Raw genomic sequence first — 18,551 nt, 5'->3', positions numbered from 1 at the left:
CTGTGCTGGCGGCCGCAGCCCCGGGCCGTGCCCGGCGCCGGTTCGGGTCCCGCCCCCGCCGCGGGTTCGGGTCCCGCCTCCGCCCGGTGTCAGCGAACCGGCGCTGCCCGCGCCCGCCGCCGGCTCGGCGCTGCCGCGGGGGGGTTTCACCCCTGAGTCAGCAGAGGCGCGCCCGCCCGTTCTTTCGCCCGCCGTGTGAGGCTTGGGGATGCGGCTGCTCGGCGGAGGCGCCGGGCGGGCGTGAGCCGCGGGCTCCGCGGGGACACACGGCGGAGCAGCGTCCCGCGGTGCCCTCGCCGTGACACGGCCGCCATGCCCGCCGGGCGCTGCCCCGCGCCGGCCCCGGCACGGCGCTGAGCCGCGCAGGTGAGGCTGCAGGGAGGACGCGGTGAATTACCGCTGCTTGTGCATCTCCGTGCCGCTTTTGCGGGGGGCGCGTGTAACCGGGAGCTGCTCTGGTGTCACCCGGGAGCCTCACGCCCAGCAAGAGCCCCCGTTGAGGAGACATCCCCGCGTGAGTACGGGGCCGGAGGGTGTGGGGAGCGGCAGCGCGGAGCGGGGCGATGCTGCGGGGCCGGGCCGGGCGGTGTAGGGGGCAGCGGGGCGATGCCGCGGGGGCCGTGAGGGGCCGCGGCGAGCGGGAGCGCAGCACCGGCCGGGGCGTGGCCTGCGCGCGGAATGAGCGCGGAGGGGGCGTGGCCTCCGCCTGATTGATAGCTGGGGGCGTGGCTTGCTCGTTGAGTGACGCGGGGGGCGTGGCTTGCGCCGAATGACATATATGGGCATGAAGCGCCTCGGAGTGGTGGGGGCGTGGCCTTGCGGTTTGAGTGACAGGCGGAGATCGTGGCATCGCTGACAGGCGAGGGGGCGTGGCCTGGGCGTTGAGTGGCAGGTGGGGAGCGGTGTGCGCTTTGATTGACGTGTAAGGAGGTGGCCTTAGACTTTGAGTGACAGATGAGGCCTTGCCTGTGCATGGAGTGACAGGCGAGGGCGCGGCCAAGTGACAGGAGGGGGCGTGCCCTCTACCCTGACTGACAGGTTAAACCGGCGCTATATAACACGCGAGGGGGCGTGTCCTCCCGTTGACTGACAGGTCGAACCAGCGCTCTATAACACGCGAGGGGGCGTGTCCTCCCGTTGACTGACAGTCGCGGAGGGCGTGGCCTCCCCTTGACTGACAGCCGCCGCGCGCGCCCTGCCCGCTTCCCGCGGTGCGCGGTGACGTCGTGCGTAACGTGGCCACGCCCCTCCCGCCCCGCCGCCGCTCCCGGTCCCGTCCCCGCCGCCGCCGCCGCTCCCAGCGGCGCTCCCCGGCGATGTGACCCTTTCCCGGGAATACCAGCGATCATGGCCGAGGTGAGAGCGGCCGGCGCCCGCCCGGGAACTTGTTGCGCGGCGCCGCAAGTTTGTTGCGGGGAGCGGAGGCCCGCGGGCACCGGGCGGTCCCGCCCGCTCCCCTCAGGGGCCGTCCCGGGGGCTGAAGGGCCCTGAGGGGAGCAGGCGGGACCGAGCGCGGCGCCTCCCGGCTTTTATAGGGGCGCGGACGCGAAAGCGCCGCTTTATTTCCTTTAAATGTCTTTTTTTTGTAATCGTTAAAACAAAGGGGAATTGCTTAAAAGGTGGCCCGGGAGAGCTTTTTGGTGGAATTCCCGTGGACTGGGGGGGTTATCTGGGGATAATGGGAGTTAGGTTGCGGGATGTAATATGATAATGATAGGGAAATAATGGGGAAATGGAAAAAAAATCCTCTTTATGGCAGGGTTGGGTTGGTGGGGGTTGGATTTGCCCGTCCCTATAGGATCGGCTCTTTCCCGTTCAGGAGGGGAATGGGGACTGATGAATGGATATTCCATGAAGTTTGCCTCGAATTATCCCCAGCTCCCAGTCTCGAGGTTGTTTGCTGCTCCAACAGTACTGACAAATGCGTTGGAAATTAAAATTTGAAAAGTGTGCTTTGGCAAAGTAAAATTTGTGGGACAGGTGTTGCTCCCGGGGCAAGCTGGAAGTGTCAGGATCGGATTTTACAGACGAAGCTTCTCCCCTTGAAATTCCTGAATGCATGGGGGTTTTCCCTTAAATCATTTTCACTTTTCCTTCCAACCCAAACCATTAATGGAGCAGTCTTCCTGTTGTTGAGACAACACGTCCTGAGCTAATCTTAGAAGTTCTAAGAACCTGCCTGGGTAGTTTTGTATCTCCAGAGGGAATCACAGATCCCAAAAAATGTGGGTTTGAAACCCACTTGTACAAAGCTGGAGACACAGTGGAGCCTTTGCTGTGGGCGTCAGGACATTGGGCTGGAGTTTTTGTCCATTTTTTCGGGAAGTAACCCCAAATTTGTCCATTTTTGTCCATTTTTTTGGGAATATCCTGTGGCAGTCCAGGTGTTTCTCTGTCACAGGGCAGGGAGATCCCAGGGATGTGGGGCTGGGCACCTCTGGCTTTGCCCTTGTGGGTGTTGTTCAGAGGCTGAGGCCTCTGCTGGGTGGCAGCCTCGTAGCACACTCAGAGGTTTCATCTTGGCTTTTTTGGGAGGTGAATTCCTCGTCCTGTTTGGGGTGAAGGGTTTGATCCACCTGTGGATGAGTTCAGGAGCAGCTGCGCCTCGAGTTCATCCCCAGGAAACTGTTGCATCTGCATGGAGAAACAGTAATAATATTTAAAAATTGATTTAAGGTCCTGGATGCAGTTCCCAGCTCAGTTTGTCCCTGCCCCTGGCAAAAAGTTGGCACAGGATGGTCTTTAGGGTTCCTTCCAGCCCAAACCATCCCAGGATTTAATGAATTTAGGAAATACGTAGGGAACAGAGTGGGAATTCTCCTTAGCATGGCATTTCCTCGTAGCCCTGGTGTCAGCCACCAGCCTGGAGGAGCTGCAGATGACCAAAACATGGATGGGAAGGTGGCAGACTGATGGTGCCTCTTTCCCCTCCTCCTGTCCCGCTGGAAAACCTGGTGCTGACTGTTCTGAGGGGGTGCCCAGGAGCTCATCCTGCCCTCAGGAACAGCCCTGGAGCGTTGTGTTGTGGAGGATCAGCGACAGGCACAGCCCTCCAAGCCCAGTGGAGCCCTGAAACTTGTTGGGTTGCACAGGAAGGCTCTTCAGAAGGCAGGGCTGGAGGCCAGAAAGTGAAACTAAATTCACCAAAAGTGCTGCTTCACTTTTGCAGAAGCTATTTGAACACAGGACACAGAAAGGGGAAAAAAAAAAAAAAAAAAAAAAAAAAGAGATTTTGACTATATATTAAATTTGGGATTAATAACCTGTGCTGGGGATCTTTTTACTTTAGCCTGATTCCTCATATTCCAACATGTCAGAAGTTTGTTCCAGGCATAAACTGGAAAGAAAATATCTCTATCTTAAGATCCTGTTACAGTATTCTGCATTAAGCTGCTTAGAGTGGTTTTGGTGGAGGGAATGCTGATACACACAGATTTTCCTCCAAAATAAGTATTTTAATGCCTCCTGAGAAGAAAAGGTTGGGGCTGAAAAGCTTGATTAGCAGCTGAAAGAGAATGGGTTTTGTTAATTCAGCCTTTATAATGTTGGAGTGAAATGTGAGAGAATGAGATCTTCTGATCCCAAAACTGGAAGAGCTGGGGTCAGACTTTTGTGTTGAACAGGGGCAGCTCAGTACCTGCTGTAATTTCCAGAAGTGCCCAATTCCTGCTGTTCCTTTTGTTCCATGAAGGGATGCACCAGTCAGCTTCCTGCAGGATATCACTTGCCAGGAGTCTGAGCATGCAAAACTAAAGGGAACAAGATGAGGGTTTGGGTTTTGTGTTGTTCTTCAGTGAATTAGGAGGAGTAGCAGGGCTGCTGTGTGGGGAAGAGGGTGGGCATGTGTGGTCAGAGGTGAGGTGGGAGCACTGGAGACTAAATATCCCTGATTTTTGGTTGGCATAGCTTGGAATTAACTGCAGGCTGGTTTAGTTCTGGACTGAGGGAGTCTGACAGGTCCTGAAAGGGGAGATCCTGTTCCTCCTGCTGCTTTTGTGTCACCTCCCTGAGCTTCCATGAGTTGATCCACCTCTGGCTGAGAACCTAAAAGTTTCCTGCCGGGCAAGCAGGGAAAGATCCCACAGGAGCTGGAGCTGGAACGGGGCAGCAGGACCAGCCTGGAGACCAGCAGATCCCCAGGAGACTCAGGGCCCTTGTGGCTCTCACAGCTCCTGCCAGGAGGGGACAGCCGGGAGTGTCCCTCTGCTCCAGGAACAGGGACAGGAGGAGAGGGAACGGCCCCAGGCTGGGCCAGGGCAGCTCAGGGTGGATATTTGGGAAAATTCCTTCCTGGAAAACTTCTCCAGCCCTGGCACAGCTGCCCAGGGCAGGGATGGAGTCCCCATGCCAGGAGGGATTTAAAATCCATGTGGATGTGGCACTTGGGGACATGAGGTGGCCTTGGCAGTGCTGGGAATGGATGGCTTGGAGATGTTTTCCATCCTACAGGATTCTGTGATTCCCTTCCCCGTGGCTGATGCTGGAACATAATTCCTGTTTTCTCCCAAACCTCCAGCAGGCAGCTGAGCAGCTCCTTGTGGTTCTCACCAGAACCTCTGAGGTTCCTCAATTTTCTCACTTGCTGAAATAAGAACTTAAAGTTTTTTGCTTCCTCAGAGTGAATTTCTGAGGGGTTAAAAATCTGGGCTGGCATTTTATGGTGTTGGGAATGTATGGGAAGAAGCAGGAGCTGTGTTGGAGCAGGACCTCTCCTGTGGTGTCAGTGAACAAATAAATGTGTCAACCTAATCTCTTTGAGTGCACTTTAACGTTTTTAGGTTTCTGAAAGTTTTGTTGTTTTCAACCAAAAAATCAGTTTATTAACACGGTGTGCTTTAAGAAGTCATCTATAAATTCCTCTTGTCTGGGAAAATTTCCATTTTTCTTAATGTTCTGCTTCTTTCAGCTGAAGAATTTTAAACTTTTGGAATGTCACTGACTTCTGTTTTCATCTTTTGAACATTACTTTCTGATTTCTGTTTTGGAGCAGCTTCAGGACGGAATGCTGAAGGAATACGTGACCTGATAACTGTTCTTAGTAACCTTTTTACTTTCTTAGTGTTTTTATTGAACTAAGGTGTAGTAGGAAGCAGCAGCAAAGTTCACACAGTCACTGATGTGTTTGCTAATTGAGCTGTTTGAACAGTCAGAGTTTTTGAAGAGCTCCTGGATACAGAACAAGGTCAAAATAGATTAAATCTGGGTTTCCTACAGATCTAAATCACCATTAAAATCAGGGACTGACAGCAGTCAATCATATTTTTTCTGGCTTGATCTTAACTGTAACTAACTGGGGGCTTTTGTGTCATTTTGAGCAGTGTTTGGAGAATACTGCACTGAATTATCAGTGAACCTAAAGGAGAGCTGGGAATTCTGGTTTTTCCCTTCCTTGGTGAGGGAATAAACCCCAAAGTGGTCGGTTATAGGCACTGCTTGGATTCCCTCAAGGGAATTGCAGGCAATACAGTGGCACTCTGCATTTCTAATCTTTAGAAGAGGCTGGCCCTTGAGTTCTTTTGTCATTATAAAAGATATTTTTGAGGGTATTTTTAACGTGTGATAAAACATTGATGTTTGTGGGCTTCCAGTCGGAACTTCAAGTCCTTCCTGACGCAGCAGAGGGATTTAGGCAGACGCTGGAATTGTTGTGAAGTTGTTTCTTTTTGAGCCTTTTCCTGGCCAGAAGCCTCAGGCTGCATTAATATTTCCCTCCTAATCCACTCACGTCACAAATTGTCCATAGGAATGTTTCCTTGTGCTGCCTGGCATGTGACTGGCTGGTTGCTTCTGGAATTCTATAGCAGGATTCAGTCACTCCATAAAATCCCAGTTTTCTTAGCACCATATTTTAGATTATTACAGGAAGTTAAGGAAGAAGCTGGAGTGAAAAGAAATAGGAAGTGGAGAAGTGTGGAACTGAGTCCTTCAGGTAGGGCAGGTGGAGTCCTGATCGCTTGTGGTGTGGAATTCTCTTGGGATGGGAAGTTCTCCTGGAATGGGGAAGCTGCAGGGAGCATCATCTCCTGTCCCTCCAGCAGCTTCCTCAGCCTGGTGTGACCTTCTCTGCTCTCAGGGCTGTCTCCAGCCTGGTCTTGAAAACTTCCAAACAAAAACACTGAGGAAAAAGTCCTCTGGATGCAGGGATCAAGGCTCAGAAGGGAATGGCCAAGCCAGGGCAGCTCTGCTGAGGTAGAAGCTACAAGGCTTTGATGTTCACATTTGGGATCTGTGGGTTCAAACATTGCACTTGATCCTTGTCTGGAAGGACAGGAATTTTCTCATGTAGCCACCAAAGTAAAATGTAAAAATCCATGGATATCTGAGGGATGTCACTGCAGTTTGGGCTGTGAAAGTGGTCACATGTAGGACTGGAAAAGAGGACCAGAAGTGTTTTTTCTTTTTTCCTTGCCTTCAGTGTGTTGCTATTTTCTCCCCAAGATAAAAATGTGGCTTTTTAAAAATATATTTTAACACAAGTTAATTTGTAACACAACGCACAGAGAGGGGCAGGCTGGGACTGTAGCCTTCCTCTTATGGAAAGGGACACATTTCCTTTGGAATATAAGATGTTGTTCCATCTTTTACCCAGTTCTTCTCTCCAGACCCAACTCACAGGAGAATTTGTTAACTTTGGGATATTTTCCTGTTGCAGAGTTCAAGACCTGAACAAATCGATGGGCTTGTCAGGCATATTGCTTTCAATATAAAGAGAATTCAATTCTAGTTTTTAATTGTTTTATGTAACACTTCAAAAGCTATTAAAGATAACTAAGTCAATTTGGACAGGATATGTATTTGTCTTGTAGACACTGCAGATTACTCTGCAAATTTTAAGATGTTTCATTATTCATCAGTTGTGTTAAGCAGTGTGAAAGGTGTCAGCAAAGAGAACAGTTTTGTGTGTCCTGTTGCTTCTGTTCAGGTGGTTGTGCTGTAGGGGAAAGCTCAGTGCATCCCCCCTGGAGTGTCCCAGTCCATTCCACGTGCTGGAATCAGACCTGGCTGTCTCCTGCCAGCTGCAGCACTGGGAATTGCCTGGAATAAACTGGGCAAGGCTGCTGCCTCCTGAGCTAAATAGACTGTCCCAGTGCCAGCCCAGTGGGGTTGTGTCGTTGCCATCCCAAATGATGGCATGAGGCTGATGCCAGAGTCCAGGCAGAGGTTTGAGGGGAACGCTGGGGATGTTCCCATGTGTGACACATCTCTGCTGCTTTTGTCTCTTAGCAGTCACAGGTGTCTGAGGGAGACTGGGCAGCTTCCATCTAACCCATATCCATTTATTCCACACCTGGGAATGGATGGGATGGGATCCATCCCATATCCACACCTGGAGAAGGGGTGGGATGGGATCTGTCCCATCTATCCCATATCCACACCTGGGGAATGGATTGGATAGGATCTGTCCATCTATTCTATATCCAAACCCTGAGGAATGTATGAGACAGGATCTATCCCATCTATTCCATATCCACACCCTGAGGGATAGATAGGATGGGATCTGTCCCATCTATCCCATATCCACAGCTGGGGAATGGGCTGGGTGGGATCTGTCCCATCTATCCCATATCCAAACCCTGAGGAATGAGTGAGATGGGATCTGTCCCATCTATTCCATATCCAAAGCCTGACGAATGAGTGGGATGGGATCTGTCCCATCTATCCTGTATCCAAACCTGGGGAATGGGTGGGATGGGATCTGTCCCATCTATCCTGTATCCAAACCATGAGGAATGGGTGGGATGGGATCTGTCCCATCTATTCCATATCCAAAGCCTGACGAATGAGTGGAATGGGATCTGTCCCATCTATCCCATATCCAAACCTGGGGAATGGGTGGGATGGGATCTGTCCCATCTATCCCATATCCAAACCTGGGGAATGGGTGGGATGGGATCTGTCCCATCTATCCCATATCCAAACCTGGGGAATGGATGGGATGGGATCCATCCCATATCCGCACCTGGGGAAGGGGTGGGATGGGATCTGTCCCATCTATCCTGTATCCAAACCATGAGGAATGAGTGGGATGGGATCTGTCCCATCTATTCCATATCCAAACCTGGGGAATGGGTGGGATGGGATCTGTCCCATCTATCCTGTATCCAAACCTGGGGAATGGGTGGGATGGGATCTGTCCCATCTATCCCATATCCAAACCTGGGGAATGGGTGGGATGGGATGTGCCCCATCTATCCCATATCCAAGCCTGGGGAATGGGTGGGATGGGATCTGTCCCATCTATCCCATTGGAAATACATTGGCTGTGATCTCGTGGCTGGCTGGTTGTTGCTGCCAGTATCCCTCAGCTTGGGAAGTCCTGTGTATCCTGATCCCTGAAGGATCAAGCAGTGGCATTGCAGCAGTGCTGCTGGCTTGGGGCTCAGTTTCTCCTTTCTCTCTGTACATGAGGTTTGTTTCCTGCTCCCCTCAGAGCTGGGGTCCCTTCAGGCTGCTCCAGAACATTTACAGATGTGCTCCTTGGTGTATCCAGTGAGCAAGGACTCCTGCTGCATGGAGATTTTCCTTGTTGTCCATGAGTCAGGAGTTCCTGGGTGATTCTCATTCCTCTGAGCTCACCACAGGCTGTCCACTGTTACCTTTGCTGATGGTGCAGTTCCAGAGCAATTGCAGTGTGTGCATTGCCTGTGGATTGTCACTATCCCTGATTTTTCTCTTCTATTTCTCTCTCTCAGCCTTGGATCCCGTTATCCTTTGATAGTGCCCTTGAGGCAAAAAGTGCTCCGTGCTTCCTTGGGAATGGCTGAGCAGAAAATGAAGAGCTCCTGAAGAGCAGGGGTGGCCTTTTCCCAGGAATTCCTCTTGCGTGGCTGTGCCATCCTTAGGAATGTGGGTCTGCCATGTGACCCTCAGCCAGTGCCAGGAAATTGTCATCATTAAATGCCCCCAAAGCCATCTGTTGTCCCCTGGCCAGAGCCACCATCCCTTGGAGGCACAGAATGGGAACGGCTCTTCAAACCAGAGGCTGCTGCTTCACCCTCTGTGCTGCCAGCCTGGCACCGAAGGGTTTCCAGCTCCACCTTTCCACATGTCCGGCCTCAAACTGGTGCTTGCAGCACAGCTGGCACTCTCTGTGCCCGGGATAAAGTCAGGGAGAGGCTGGAAAAGTGGTGCCAGTCACCTTGGGGATGGGGCTGCTGAGCCAGCACACCCCGAGGGCTGGGCTGGCACCGCTGGCACCGCTGGCACAGCTGGCCGGAGTGGTGGCAAGAGGTCAGGGCTGCTTTTGGCAGCAGCTGGGCATTAGTAAAGATGAGCTGGAGTGTGACACTGCTCGGAGCTGGAAATAGAAGCAGGAAATGATTGGCAGCTGATCCCAGGCTGGAACGCCAGGAAACGCGGAGCGGAGAATCCACAGGCAGGGCAGATGTCCCTGGCAAAGCCTGGGAGAAGGGACGGAGAGCCAGGGGCTGATTTTGGGGCTGGGTTTGGAGCCGTGGCTCCCTGAGCTCCCCTCAGCCCTGCTTTCTATCCTGCTTTTCCTTCTGCATCGAGGCCTGGCCCCAGAACTCCCTTCCCAGGCTGGAGCTGAGGTGGGTCAGCTCCTGGGGCATGGGCCAGCCAGAATTCCCCATGGATTGCCACCAAATCAACACTGGCACTGCTGACTGATAAATCCATAAACTGCTTTGCAACTGAGACCTCCTCTAAACTCCTCTGTTGCAGCAAAAATTATCCAGGGAAAGAGTTTTGGAAAGAGTTTTCTATGGCAAAGTGAATGTTAATTTGTAGAAGAGGCTCCCAATAACAGCACATTGTAATTGGCTTTAATAATGGCTTTTCCTTCATTCCATGAGGAATTCTCATTGTGGTTTGGGATTCCTTTAAAAAGTGTGTCCCTGGATTGAAGGAGAGCACGGAATTTGTGCTCAGCTTCAACTGGGAATAATTTCTCTTGGACTGGGACTCACTGGCAGTGGAATCTGGGATATCCCTGGGTTGTGGAAAGGGGGATTTATACCTGGAGTTACATCAGAGCTAAAGTTTTAATAATTTTAATTTAAGAGGAGTTCTAAAATTATATTTGCAGAATTTATTGTTTACTAATGAAAATATTGTATCCCTCAGAATAAATCCTCCTCAGGCCTCTCCAGGCCAGGCTCACATAGTGTCTATTTGTATCTTGGGATAAAATCTTGGGATAACAAATGTTGATTTGGAAATGGTAGAGGATAGATAATGTTGAGAGAGAAGTGGAATTAGAAAAAAAGTTTTAAAGGGTAAAAAAGGGTTTTGTAAAAAAAAATGAAAGGGTGTTTTTGTAAAAAAAATGAGATATTTTGGAGAAATAGAATTATGAAAGATGGATTGTAGTAGGATTTATGAGGGGTGATTTCAGAGGGTTGGTTTTAAGGTATTTTTAATACAGTGTGATTAAGTTGATAGGTTAAGAAATGTTTATAGTGTATTGTAATTAAGAAATAGTTGGGTCACACTTTAAAATTTCTCTACAAATTAATTTCCCACAGTTCCCCACCAGTGATTGCTGCAATAATCACATTAAGACTTTGTTAATTTGTATTAATGATCATGTATTGCATTCTGTTAATTATCCAGGTCCATCAGACAACCAAATCACCAAATAATGACCAGTCCAGGCTGTCTGATCCTGATATTCAGCTCCAGATCAGGAGTACTGGACTCTGGAATTTGTTAAGATTATCTTTGCAAATAAAGATTTTTTTGGGGGGTGGTGATTAGCAAAACTTCCCCTGGTGTTGTGCAACGATGTGCAAAACCTTAGTGGTGTTTCCCCATTAATGTGAATTTCTGTGGGAATCCTGAGGGCTCCAGGGGAGCTGGGGACAAGGGGACACAGGGGATGGATGGATGGGATGCTGGCAGGGAATTCAGTGTTTATTTTCTGTATTTGCCTCGTTCTGGGCACTTTGGGAGCTCATTTATCCACTGGAGACTCCCACAAAAGGGAGGCAGATGTGGAAGGGAAATGATTCCCTAAGAAAGTCTCTTTCTTCTCACTTTAAGGAGCTTTTGATAGAAAAGAACTTCAAATCAGGCAGAATTTTTCCATTTTTAGCTTTTCCTTTGCTGCATCACCAGGCTGAGTCGAGAAGGAGGCAATGAGAAGGAAAATCCTTCAGAAAATCCAAGTTTTTCCTTGAGGACAGCATTATACATTAATTAACATAACAAAATCCGTGGAGCCAAACAATATCTGAGTTTGCAGGAGGTGACAGGAGCACCATGGGGAAAATTCAGTTTTCCTGCCTTGGAAATAAACATTTCATTACCGTGTGCCTGAAAAGAGTGGGAACATTTGCTTGAATTATCCAAACAAATGAGCTTTGAATGGCTGACGTGCAAATTTCCCCCAGGAGGTTCAAGATTGGCACAGGGAAAAGATTTTATGGCAGAATCTGTTTGTGGAGGTTATAAAGACCAGGTTACCAAATTTTGGGCCAAAGAGGGGCTCTGATAGGTGGATTATTAGGGAATCATTTTCTTTCTCTGTCTCAAAAGTAATATTTTCTGATGATGTTTTTTTGTATTTTCCTCGCAGATGGGTTGGAGATTAAGATTAAATTGATTTTTCCTTTTTTCTGTAAGGAATTCTTATGATTTGGGATTCATTTTAAAAGGGTGTCCCTGAATTGAAGGAGAACAGGGAATTTGTGCTCAGCTTCTTCTTAAATAATTCCTTAATAATTCCTCTTAACTGGGACTCACTGGCAGTGGAATCTGGGATATCCCTGGGTTATGGAAAAGGGCATTTATACCTGAAATTAGATCACAGCTAAACGTAAAGTATTATTTAACTGGTGCTTTATTTATACATTTAATTATTATTTATAAATACATTTTTCTGAAGCAAGTTGTTCTGTATCAGCTGAATAATTTGATTTATACAGGTTCAGCAAAAATAATTTCCTTTCTTTTCTTTTTTTTTTTTAGCCTTCTGTTGAGTCTTCAAGCCCAGGTAAATATTTTTATTAATTTCCAAGGGTTTTGGCATCCTTTGAGTGGAAAAACTTTCCAGGAGTTCCTTCAGCTGGGTTGTTGTTGCCTCTTGAGGTTTTATTTCTTTCTGAGAAATAATTAAGTGCTTCATAATTAAACCTTAGAGTCGCTCCTCCCTGTCACACCCTCAGCATGGGGACAAGGTTTGGAAAATGGAATTTAAATTGTCCAGGGAAAAAAAGGGGAAAATATGAGTGGGGTTGGGATTAAAAATCAGAAAAGGGGGGAAAAGCAGGGTTGGAATTAAAAATCAGGAGAAAAGGGAAAATATGACAGGGTTGGGATTAAAATCAGGAATTGCTGAGTGACATCTGCCAGACCTTTCCTCTGTTCATTGTCACCAAATGGAGGCACAGAGCTGGGAAATGCCTCAGAAATGAATTTTTATGGCTGGGAAACCTGGGCACTGGGAATTTTGGAAAAGGCATTTTTGTGTTGCAGCTGTGAGTGAGGGAGGTGCCCACAAATAAAGGAGTTTTTGCTTGGGAGGTTTTTTGGTTTTATTTGCTGAGTTTTTGTTATTTCTGAGAGTTTTTTATTTCTGAATTTTTTTTCTATTTGTGAGGTTTTTAATTTGTGAGTTTTTGTTATTGGGAGTTTTTGTTATTGGGGGTTTTTGATATTGGGAGTTTTTGTTATTGGGAGGTTTTTTTTAATTTTTGAGTTTTTTTAATTTGGGAGTTTTTGTTACTGGGAGTTTTGGTTATTGGGAGTTTTTGTTATTGTGAGTTTTGTTTAATTTGTGAGTTTTGGTTATTGGGAGTTTTGGTTATTGGGAGTTTTTGTTATTGTGAGTTTTGTTTAATTTGTGAGTTTTGGTTATTGGGAGTTTTGGTTATTGGGAGTTTTTGTTATTTGCAGGTTTTTGTTATTGCGGTTATCTGAGTTTTTTGTTTTATTTGTGAGTTTTTAATTTTTTTTATTTCTGAGTTTTTTGTTTTGTGAGTTTTTTATTTGATTTTGTTATTTCTGAGTTTTTTGTTTTATTTGTCAGGTTTTTATTTGTTTTTATTTCTGAGTTTTTTGTTTTATTTGTCAGTTTTTTATTTGTTTTTACTTGTGAGTTTTTATTTGCTGATTTTTTAAAGCTGACTTTTTATTTGCCGAGTATTTATTTGTGGGTTTTTATTAGTGAGTTTTGACTCTCTGCAGAGCTGAACGGAGCAGTCAGTGATTATTTTAGGGTGAGAATTTTCCCTGTCCTTGCTGCCAGCATCTCCCCAGAGATGGGAATTCCCTGGGCAGCGAGGCAGACACTGAGGAACCGGGGCCAATAATTGGAATTTCTGCTCGCGATTCTGCCTCGAGCCTCACCTGGAGAAACAACTGTAAAAAACCCAAGTGTGGGAGGCCTGGTAAAAGGAGGTAAAATTCTGGGAATGTTCCCCAGGAGGTTCTGCAGCCTCTGATGACCATGAGTTTGACCCATCTGCTGACATGCTGGTGCACGACTTCGACGACGAGCGCACCTTAGAAGAGGAGGAGATGATGGAAGGAGAAACCAACTTCAGGTCTGAAATTGAGGATCTCAACAGGGTAGGTGGCCTGAAGGGATCCCAAACCACACCCACGAAACATGCAGGGGTTTTTTTAATTGTCATAAAAACATTAATAAAGAAATAATAAAGAGGGGGGAAAGGCTGAATAAATTTACCAGGAATTTGGGAAAATAAGTGGTATATAAATATTAATAATCTGCATCTATAGGATGAGAATTTTAGAAGCAATATGAATTAAAATATCATCTGAATAAAGGGGGGGGGGGGGGAAAGGCTAAATGAATTTAACAGGAATTTGGGAAAAGTAAATATTAATAGTGTGCCTGCTTAGTGGCTTTTTGCATCTATAGGATGAGAATTTTAGAACTAATAGAATTAAAATATCATCTGAATAAAGAGGTGTGTGGGGGGGGAGAAAGGCTAAATGAATTTACCAGGAATTTGGGAAAATAAGTGGTATATAAATATTAATAATCTGCATTTATAGGATGAGAATTTTAGAACTGATATGAATTAAAATATCATCTGAATAAAGGGGAGGGGGGGGGGGGAGAAAGGCTAAATGAATTTACCAGGAATTTGGGAAAATTAAGTGGTACATAAATATTAATAGTGTGCTTGGTTAGTGGCTTTTTGCATCTATAGGATGAGAATTTGGAACTAATATTAAAATATCATCTGAATAAAGAGGGGGGGAAAAGGCTTAATAAATTTACGAAGAATTTGGGAAAATAAATAGTGTGTAAATATTAATAGAGTGTTTGGTTAGTGGCTTTTTGCATCTCTAGGATGAGAATTTTAGAACTAATAGAATTAGAATATGAATTAAATTAATTAATATGAATTAAAATATCATCTGAATAAAGAGGCGGGGGGAGAAAGGCTGAATAAATTTACCAGGAATTTGGGAAAATAAGTGGTACATAAATATTAATAGTGTGCTTGGATAGTGGCTTTTTGCATCTCTAGGATGTGAATTTTAGAACTAATGTGAATTAAAATATCATCTGACTACACTTGTGTATTCCAGATGCACCTGAGTAGTGCTTGTAGATTCTTATTTTAAAACAAAACCCATCATAATTCACATTTCTCGTGCATTTTGATACAGATATCTGTCTACTAGTGGAGCACTCAGGAATATCCTCATTTAAAGGAAGAGGCAGAGGAAATGATGTCCAAACCCTATTTAGCATGAATGATTATGCCAATAGCACTCTAAATTAATTTGGTGCATTTAATCAATATTTCCAGTGTAAATGCTGATTTCTTCCTGGTTCTGCTGTCACTTCTGCATTGTCCTCAATTATTTCTCAGGCAGGAATAATATTCTTAAATTACCAAGTAGGTTCATTATAAATGCAAAGTAATTTAGATCCTGTCTGTGGCCTTGTTGGCCTCCAGAACAGATCATTAATGATTCACAGATGAATATTTGATGTACAAACCCTATTTAGCTTAAGTGATTCTGCCAACAGGATTTGAAATTAATTTACTCCGTTTAATCTCTATTTCCAGTGGAAATTATATATTTTTTTTTTAATCTATTAATTTCCAGGTTGATACTCAATGGAGAACATAAAGATAAATAAATAGTTGGGGAATCTAAATGTGCTCCATGTAGATGAAGTGAGGAATGGAGCTCCACATGCCTCTCATGTGAGGTTTAAAAGGAAAATTGGATTTTTCCCTTCTTACTTCATGCAACTCTCTCACCACATTACAACCCTTGAGTTTATCCCCTCATATCCAGTGGTTGCCTCTAGCTGTGGGTAAATAATAAATAAATATATTCATTTTTTTCACCTTTTTCAATTTTTGCAATACCTTGAAGCAATGAAGAAATCCCAGTTTTTGTTTTCTCTTGGAGAGTTGCTGGTCCCTGGAGCTCTTGGAATTGCAATGGACTATTTGAAATTAAGAGGCTTAACCTGAGAAAAATATTATAAATACAAACCTCCTTTGCTGGGTAACATAGGGTCAGTGATACCTCTGCTCCATCATTCACAAATACCTACAAACTCCAGTCAAAATTTTCATTTTTCATTCTCAGCCCTATGGGATGGGAGTGCTTAAAGACAAGATATTCCTTTCCAAAATGTCCTGGAGAACATTTGGATGATTCAAATATGATTTTTCTGCTAGCTCTGCTGCCAGGTTTAATTAAGAGCACAGGCCTTTCATGTTGTCTGTGTCAGTAAAATATTAATTCCCCATCAATTCCCACGATGGGAACCAGGGGCTCAACATTTAATTCCATGGTTTTTGTATGATTGGGTGTAGACCTTAACAAAGAGTAGGGGAACAAGAGGTAGAATGGCTTCGTTCTTTGGAATAAATAAAATAAAATAAAATAAAATAAAATAAAATAAAATAAAATAAAATAAAATAAAATAACAGATAAGAAGTGTTGATAACCCCTGTCACTCTTGTTTTTACAGAGCACAACCAACTCCCCTTTTGTCATTGGGATTATTGGGATGTTTCCAGAAATTAGATCAGTGCAGGCCCTTAGGGTAGGAAGTCTAAGGTCAGCCAATAACTAAAAATATCTGATTATCAGCCAACATGTGCATTAGATACTAAGGAAAAACTATTTAGAGCAAGCACACAACTCCAAATAATAAACAAAGGATTTGATGCTTTGAGAGAGAATTTTTAAATGATCCCTGAGAATTTCTGCTCTGAAAAATCTTAGAGATGATTGTCCTGAAGGCTGGACACTGAGGATTAAAAGTAATAAAGGAATTAATTAGCAGAGCCAGCAATGTTATTAATAGTATTTATTAATAATATGTATTAGTAATTTTTATTAATAAAGGGGAGAGTTTGGGAGCATTTGTTGTACTTGAATTAATTTGAGAACTGATAGTACAAATTGAAATGCCTCCTCAGAGTGGACCAGCATTTTAATGATTTTTAAATAAATTTTTTAAAGTTTTTAGCAGATTTGTTTCCAGCTGGGGGTAGGTTTGGAACCAAGCAGCTTCAAATAAATGGGAAATAAAAATTCCTGCTGTCCTTCCCTGGGTCTCAGAGATCCTTCACCCCATCCAAACTCTCAGAAAAAGGAGAGGTCAGGACTCTGAGAGGAGCATTTTGGGTGGGGTTTTATATTCCAGAATTGTGGAATTGTCCCTGGAGCACAACTTCCCCTAAAAGGTGGAATTCCATGTTCCAGCCAGGTGTTGTGATTGAGCAGAATTCTGGGAGTCACTCAGGGATTGCTGCTGACACATCCCGCCCACTTTCCCACCAATTTGTACTAAAATCCACATTTTCCAGCTGGTTTTGGGCAGTGCAGGGAATACCAATAAATATTCCAGTATTTGCTCTGGGTGCTGAAGGTGTTTGATAAAAACAAACCCTTTTAATGAGCTTGATGACCCCTTGGAGATCCTGTTGGGGTGGGAGTTCTGCTGCAAATAAATCAAGGATTGGGAAAGAAATGATCCAGTAGAAAAAAAAAATAAAAAAAAAAACCAAAAACACACACACAAAAAAAAAAAAAAAAAAGCCCCAAAACCACCCACATTTTCCTTAGGAGCCCAGACTTCCCATTTTGTCAGTCCATCCCTTTTGGGATGGCCATTCTTGGTGTGGGTGCCCTGATCCCTTTGGTTTGTGGGGAAGTGCTCACTTGGATGCTGTGGAAGAATCCCTGTGGAATTATTCCAGTTAAATCCCAGTTTTTGTTTGGCTTTGGCTCAGGGAAGTGACATGCTTATCCAGGAGATCCTGTTGTGGGAGGTCTGCTGCAAATAAATCAAGGATTGGGAAAGAAATGATCCTGCAGAAAAAAAGCCCAAAATTTTTCTCAGGAGCCCCAACTTCCAATATTGGGATCTCCAAAATTGGGGATTGGGATTTGGGATCCCCAACCCTTTTGGGATGGCCATTCTTGGTGTGGGTGCCCTGATCCCTGTGGTTTGTGGAGAAGTGCTCACCTTGATGCTGCAGTGCAATTCCTGTGAAATTTCCCTCTTAAATCCCAGTTTTTGTTTGGATTTTGCCCAGGAAAGCAACATGCTCATCCAGGAGAACCTGTTGGGTGGGAGTTGTGCTGCAAATAAATCAAGGATTGGGAAAGAAATGATCCTGCTCAAAAACCCCACACATGTTTCTCAGGAGCCCAAACTTCCAATTTTGGGATCCCCAAAATTAGGGATTGGGATTTGGGATACCCAGCCCTTTTGGGATGGCCGTTCTTGGTGTGGGTGCCCTGATCCCTGTGGTTTGTGGGGAACCTTGGAGCTGTGGAGGAATTCCTGGGGAAATATCCCGATGAAATCCCAGGTTTTCTGCCCAGGAAAGCAACGTGCCCATCCAGGAGATCCCATTGTGGAGTTCTGCTGCAAATAAATCAGGGATTGGGCAATAAATGATCCTGCTCAAAACCCCCCCCCACATTTTTCTCAGGAGCCCAAAGTTCCCATTTTGCCAGTCCTAGTGACCATTCTTGCTGTGGGTGCCCTGGCCCCTGTGGTTGGGTGAGAACCTCTGCAGTTCCTGTGGATTCTCCCAGTGAATTCCCAGTTTAACATTAATTTTTTGTTGGGATTTGCCCAGGAGAGTGACATGCCCATCCAGGAGCTGCTGAGCCGCTACGGCTACGATGGCACCGTGCCCCTGCAGGAGGAGGAGGAGGAGGAGGAGGAAGAGGAGGAGGAGGAGGAGGGAGAAGATGATGATGATGTCGATAACGATGACAACAGCGGCTGCAGTGGGGAAAACAAGGTACATACATGCGTGCTCATTTGCATATGTAAATTTGTGATTTGCATACCCACACTACTCAGTGGCCCGGGTCGTGGCAGAGCTAATTTGTTAGAGTTTATTTCATAAACCTTGCTTTACTACTAAGGTTTATTCTTAATTACCAATCCGTATTTCTCTTAATTGCTCTTAATTCCATCTCTCATCCCAAACAGAGGCAATTGAAAATCCCTGGATGCAGCATCCCATGAGGGATGGGAATTGTCCTTCAGAGCTCAGCACTGACATTTTAAATGCCTGCAGACACCTTTAGAGATACAGCTGAACACTTACTTGGAG

At 45.6% G+C, this 18,551-nt stretch overlaps 1 protein-coding gene across 3 annotated transcripts in view; it reads left to right on the top strand.

Moving 5' to 3' along the window:
• The first annotated feature begins 90 nt into the window (after window positions 1–90).
• The window catches only part of MIER1 (MIER1 transcriptional regulator), a 36,417-nt gene continuing 17,956 nt past the window's right edge, over window positions 91–18,551 (top strand). The window contains exons 1-4 of one of the 3 annotated variants that reach the window (XM_021535584.2): window positions 91–366; window positions 11,932–11,956; window positions 13,388–13,533; window positions 18,066–18,233. In XM_021535584.2, coding sequence (XP_021391259.1) covers window positions 13,435–13,533; window positions 18,066–18,233 — 267 coding nt within the window. In that variant the 5' untranslated portion in view covers window positions 91–366; window positions 11,932–11,956; window positions 13,388–13,434. The other 2 variants (XM_021535585.2, XM_021535583.2) reach the window with 2 other exon arrangements.

This window comes from Lonchura striata, chromosome 9, assembly GCF_046129695.1.
Source record: "Lonchura striata isolate bLonStr1 chromosome 9, bLonStr1.mat, whole genome shotgun sequence".
NCBI lineage: Eukaryota > Metazoa > Chordata > Aves > Passeriformes > Estrildidae > Lonchura > Lonchura striata.
The sequence above is the reverse complement of the archived record's forward strand: the minus strand, read 5'-3'. Positions and strand labels throughout refer to the sequence as shown.